Below are 6,392 nucleotides of genomic sequence, written 5' to 3' on the forward strand. Positions count from 1 at the left end.
TATATTTACATTTAGTCATTTAGCAGACACTTTTATCCAAAGCGACTTAAAAATGAGGACAATGGAAGCAATCAAAATCAACAAAAGAGCAATGATATACAAGTGCTATAACAAATCTCAGTTAGCTTAACGCAGTACACATAGCAAAGTTTTTAAAATCATATAATAAATAAAAGAAAATGAAAAAAAAATGTAAAAAATTAAATGAAAAGATAGAATAGGCAAAGAATAGAGCAGCTAGTGTTAGAGGCCTTTTTTGCTTTTGTTAATTGTATAATAAATAACAAGGAAAACAAATAGATGGAATACAAAAAGATTAGAGAAGCTAGTGTTAGTTTCTTTTTTTTTCTTTTTTTAAAGAAAACAAGCAGTTAGTAAATAAATAGAGTGCAAGTCTAAAAGGGGCGTTTTTTTAAGAATAGAATTAGAAAAGAGAGTGCTAGAGTTAGAGGGTCAAATAAAGATGGAAGAGATGAAACCCCTGCTGTTCTCTCTGACAACTTCCCTTTCTCTCACACCCCTTCAGGTTGGAAGGGTACTGGTATTCTCATTTCTAATAATTGGAAATACTCAACCCACTCTTCCCTATGCAATAAAAGTTCTTTTGAGTTTCATGCTGGTAACAGCTCCTGTTAAACTCCATATTGTAATGATTTATCGCCTTCCTGGTCAACTGGGCACCTTTATAGAGGAGCTGTATGGGCTGCTGTCCTCATTCTCTGTGGATGGCAGTCCACTTGTAGTCTTTGGTGACTTCAAAATCCATCTGGAGAAGCCTTACACTGCAGACTTCCACTTCCACTCCTAGCGTCATTCGATCTCATATGGCTTACCACCACAAGCACTAACAAATCAGGCAAACAGCTTGACTTAATTTACACATGCAATTGTATCACAGAAAAAATTTGGTAAAAACTCTAGACATCTCTGCTCATTTCTTTATTACATTTAACCTACATATTACTACCTGTGTGCCACCAATTCCTCTACCAGTTACTTTTAGGCAAAACCTACGCTCCCTTTCACCCTTCCATCTTTCCTCTGTAGTGTCATCCTCTCTTCCCTCACCCACCCATTTCTCATCTCTGGATGTAAATACAGCAACTGACACTTTATGATCCACTTTAACTTCTTGTCAAGACAATATCAGTCTAGACAGGCCAGTGCATAATACCCCTTCTAACCTAAAAAGTGGCCCCATGCATCATCATCTTTACTGTATTTTTGCTGAGCAGTCTTTTGGGTGGCTCACCAATGTACTAGATTTCTCAAATACAAAAAAAAAAAGGTAGGCTTGACCAAAATTTTTGTGGGGAGAAGAATTTATTGAAATGGTAGTGTAGCAGTTCATCAAAAGCGATGTTAGCATGTCTTCCTTCAAGCAATCTTACCCTTGTATGAATCCTAGCTTCTCCCAAAGTTCTGCTTGTGGGATATAATTTTATACCTGAAGACAAAAGGGCTAGAAACAAAGCTGGATCTATCTGCCTCTTTTGACACTGTGAATCATCAGATTCTCCTGTCTGCCATCACCGGATCTGCACTCCACTGGTTTGAATCTTATCTCACAGGTAGTGTGGGGAAAAAGAGAAATTATTGGAGAGTGCTGCAGGAGTAGCAGTGTCCTCTGGTTTGATCCACTTCTCTGTCAGGGCCATGAGGTTTAGTCTTGAATGACTAGCAATAGATGTAATGAAATCTGCTTTGTTTACTGCAGACTGACAATTCCAGAGACCAAAAGAAAAAGAAAGTAGTGTTTTAGCAGATATAGGCAAAGTGCACAGGTTGTTATGATTGCGCTGCCTATAGTGTGTGATGCGTGGTTTGTGAGTGGTAGTAATAGTAGGGATATGGAAACACATATAAAGAGTTGGTCATTAAAACTGAAACAGAAGTGAAGCAAGGTGTAGAAAAGAGGATGAGTCAAAAGCGATCCCTTACCAGTGGTGGAGTCGCACGGTAGAGTCGATGGTCTTTACACTCTTCGGTCTTCACATGAGGAGGGCTTCACACGACCACTGCCATGGTATATTAAACCTTTTTTATACCCGTTTGACAAAATGGAAATTGAATTCAGCTGAACACACTTTACTGTTTATCACAACAAAGGTCTAAGCAAGCGCACGACACTGACAATGTATGTAATACAGTACGAGACCAAACGCAACTTCAGCACGTCTTAAAAACAGCTCTTAACCTCAATAAAATATGAACAATAAGGCATTAAAAGCAGTGCAACCCTGTCGTTGGCCAAATCTGTCCTGTCACCAGACAGGTGTATTGATAGCATTTGTAGAGTGTGTGTGTTTGGATAAGGGAAAAGCCATTCCTCTCCATTTGGACTGGTTCAAAGACAGGTCAAGATCAGCATCCACTGCCAAACCTAAACCTGGCAGAAAAGAGGAAATAAAAAATCACTAGCTCTGAAAAAAGTCACACGCTTTTAAAGTGAAGTGAAACAGTGAAGTGGCATGTGGCCAAGTATGGTGAAATTTGTGCTCTGCATTTAACCCATCCAAGTGACCACACACAGTAGTGAACACACCACCCCCCCGAGCAGTGGACAGCGGTATTGCTGCGGTGCCCGGGGAGCAGTTGGGGGTTCAGTGTCTTGCTCAAGGGTCTCCCCTCAGTCGTGGTATTGAGGGTGGAATAGAGCGCTGGTTATTCACGGTCTGTGTAATGCTTCACAATTTAATTTTCAGACCATATGGTGCAAATGCAAAAATAAAAAAAATGAAACCAAAGGTTCATTTAAAAAAAATTTAATTAAATAATTCAGTTACTTCATAAATGAATAACTGCCATGTTCTCTCCTTTTTTCAATTTTACTTTTGCTAAGTTATGTCTTCATAAATGATAAATGAATAAATGAAATCTAAATGATTTTCTATTTTTACCCTTTTTTACCCATCATCTCCATGATGGTGGCATCATTTTAACCAATAAAACATCAGCATCTGATCCTCTGTAATTCTCAATAACAGCAGGTGTTCATCACTAATGCACAATCATCATTTAATTAGTCACTTAATTATCTCATTAACTTTAACTCTTTGAGGACTTGGGATATGACTCGAGACTCGTTTGTGATTTGAAAGGAATGACTTGGTTCCTCCTCTGGTGAAATCAGCTGCTGAGTTCATGGCTGGAATAAATATATGGCAGGACTTTTACTTTCTGACCCCTGGATTGTCTACCTCTGTCGAAATGCCACTTCAGATGCAGCTTCTGTGTTTCCTCTGCATTGCAAAGATTAATTTTGTCAGTACTGATTTCATTTGCTTGGTAACGGCCTAAATGACTTATTATTCTAATTGACTGATTCAAGTTAAGAATTTGACTGAAAAGATGATGCACAATTTTAGAAAAAATGGCTTTATAAAGGTACAAATGCCCATTAAAGATAAAAATCAATTTAAACTTAAGATTCATTTCTGTCACTGCTGTGAACTGATCACCACACAGAATATGCAGAATATTAAAAACTTTAGGAGTCAGCTGTCCACGGGAGTCCTTATCAACCTTATCCTTATCAGATATCAGCACAATAACACACTCAGCAAAATGTTGTCTAGTTATCGTTATCGATAAAATCCCAGAAAATATCGAGATTTTTTTTTTTTGGCAATATCGCACACCCCTAATATATTTAACGTTTTGTTTATGGAAAAATTAAAATAAATATGAGAAGTGCCCTTTTTCCCACTTGAGCCCCTGCCCCTCAAAATGTCTGTGCAGGTCCCTGCCCACAAGTCCGACTCTCTAACCATCAGGCCATGACTGCCCTTTATGTGATAAAGATTGTTAATGCTTTTAAATCACCAAAAGCAAAACAGAGAAAGAAAAAGAAAGAATGTGCCCTGCCATAAGACCTTTCATTAGTCCGAGAGTTCAGTGATCCTGGACAGAGTATTGCTTTTGACTTGATTATAGCGCCATCTAGAGAACAAACTGATCATGTGCTTCAGTTTGTACATTTTGTGACGCACCTAACGTTAAAGGGGTCATATGATGACTTTACAGATCTTCTTTATGCACCAAGAGCTTGTAACACTCCAAAGAGAAAGGAAAAAATGAAATTGCATCATATGACCCCTTTAATAATAATTAAATAATAATTTGCACACCAGTGCGCTTTCGGTCGATTTACAGTTTAAAAAGAAACGCAGTCTTATTTTAGTAGGAATGTAGATCCGGTGCTGATCATCTAAAAATCATTTAAAAGCAAAACAAAAATGTTCAAATAAACTTTTCCGATTTCTGGCAAAATAAAAGTCATTTGGAAACGCTCCAAAAACATTCTTCCCAATTATCTCCATAATAATATGCTACATAATAACATATTATAGAAATGTAAAATGTAAATAATTATTTACGACATTTTCAAGTTTGTCTTAAAAAAATTAATAATAATAATAATAATAACCGTGTGTCTTCAGTTAGTTGTCTGTTAGGACTTTTATTTTGGCGGGTCGTGCAGCGAAAGCGACCGAAGTTCGCCTCTCTTATTATTCAAGCTTCATAACCGAGTGGCCATTTTTTAATGTGCGTCCGGATCCCGGTTCCGCTTATTTCTCTCCTAAAACCGCTTTTAACGCCAAATAATAACGGATATCACCGGCAAACGAGTCTCGAGCTTTAATAGCCTTCATCGCGGAGAAGAAAACGACAGATAAATCGGGAGTTTCCGTGCGCTGTCGACATGAATCCGGAATAGTAAGTTTGTGTAGAAAAGCGCTGATGACACATCAAACATTATTGATACATTCAACATTACTGTAGCAGCTAAATAAAATACTGCAGTAAACTAAATATACACTTTATATATCAGGATTCGTTTATTAATAACTATCACAACTATGCTGTGCCTGTTTAACCAGAGCAACCAACCAGGAGTCGTTTCGATTTGATTCAAAAGTTATTATTTGTATGAATATGGATATTTGTGTACATATGTAGTAATGTTTCAAAGAATTATATATATATATGTATATATATATATATATATATATCATAACTGTCAGTCTGTTTCTGGAGCTCAGACACACTCAAGTGCCACGTTGTAATGAAACTGATCAGTTAAGTATGACACTGTCTGGCTAATTACATATCTTACCGTGTTTATAATGAGATCAAATCATCCTCGGGCTTATTGAACTGCTGTCAGAGAGCTGATCAGGTACTGTCATCTCAGGCCTGAACTTACTGACAGCCTGGCTGAGTTTAAGACATGTTGGGTAATTAAATCACCTGTTACCACACCACCCTGTCAGATTCTGTGGTTTTACCATGGTACAGTCATGGTAATACCGTGGTATTGGATGACTGCTATATTTATGTATCATGTGAATCTGTCAAGAACATGCATAGATCATAATTCACATCAAAATCAGAAGAAAAATGTCTTTGTGTCATGATTTTCTCTTTTTTCATGCAGAATTTATTTGTTGTTGTTGTTGATTTTTGGGGTGAAATATGAACCTGAGATCATCATTAACGCCGGCCAGTGAGATGTGACACACACACACACGTGTTGCGTAATAATTCCCGCTTCCACGTCACAGAGGAATTACTGGGAGTGTAAGTGATCACTTCTCTGCTTCCTCTTCCAGTGATTACCTGTTCAAGCTCCTGCTGATCGGAGACTCTGGCGTCGGGAAGTCCTGCCTTCTGCTGCGGTTCGCTGTAAGTTATTAGCCTGCCATTAAGATCCGGTTTGCACACACACACGGATCAGATAATGGCTCTTATCGCGCAGGTGATTTGACTGTCAAAGAGCTTCATGCTAAAGGTGAAGTAATGCTGCAGTCTGACTGAAAACGGTTCTTTTTAGTGTGAAAATTAGTGCATTAGTAAATGTCTTGTCTGTTATCGTGTGTGTGCATTTCCTCAGGACGACACGTATACAGAGAGCTACATCAGCACGATCGGAGTGGACTTCAAAATCAGGACGATAGAGCTGGACGGAAAGACCATCAAACTACAGATCGTGAGTGCGCTGAACTAGCCACACAAGCTTGATTTCATGCACTGCTGCATTTCTAATTGTGTCGGTGTGCAAAAACGCATTGATTACATTGTTTTTCAAACGTTTGGGATCGGTGAGAGTTTCACATGTTTCTCTTATGCTAACTAAGGCTGCATTTATTTGATCAAAAATACAGTAAAATTGTGAAATATTATTACTATTTAAAATGACCGGTTTCTGTCTGAATATATTTTAAACTGTAATTTATTCCTGTGACGGAAAGCTGAATTTTCAGCATCATTACTGCAGTCTTCAGTGTCACATGTAGGGATATGCCGGTATCAAATTTTCTTGTTGCGATTAATTGCTAATGCTTTTATCACGGTATACGGTATTATCACGATATTGAAATTTAGTTTTT

General features: G+C 37.9%; 1 protein-coding gene across 1 annotated transcript in view; it reads left to right on the top strand.

The window, feature by feature from the left end:
* The first annotated feature begins 4,504 nt into the window (after positions 1-4,504).
* The window catches only part of LOC107709612 (ras-related protein ORAB-1-like), a 4,708-nt gene continuing 2,820 nt past the window's right edge, over positions 4,505-6,392 (top strand). Inside the window, exons 1-3 of the mRNA XM_016514132.1 lie at positions 4,505-4,719; positions 5,616-5,688; positions 5,897-5,992. Of these exons, the coding sequence (XP_016369618.1) occupies positions 4,706-4,719; positions 5,616-5,688; positions 5,897-5,992 (183 nt within the window). The 5' untranslated portion in view covers positions 4,505-4,705. The remainder of the gene's footprint in view (positions 4,720-5,615; positions 5,689-5,896; positions 5,993-6,392) is intronic.

Source organism: Sinocyclocheilus rhinocerous, unplaced genomic scaffold (genome assembly GCF_001515625.1).
Source record: "Sinocyclocheilus rhinocerous isolate Xijiao unplaced genomic scaffold, SAMN03320098_v1.1 scaffold836, whole genome shotgun sequence".
NCBI lineage: Eukaryota > Metazoa > Chordata > Actinopteri > Cypriniformes > Cyprinidae > Sinocyclocheilus > Sinocyclocheilus rhinocerous.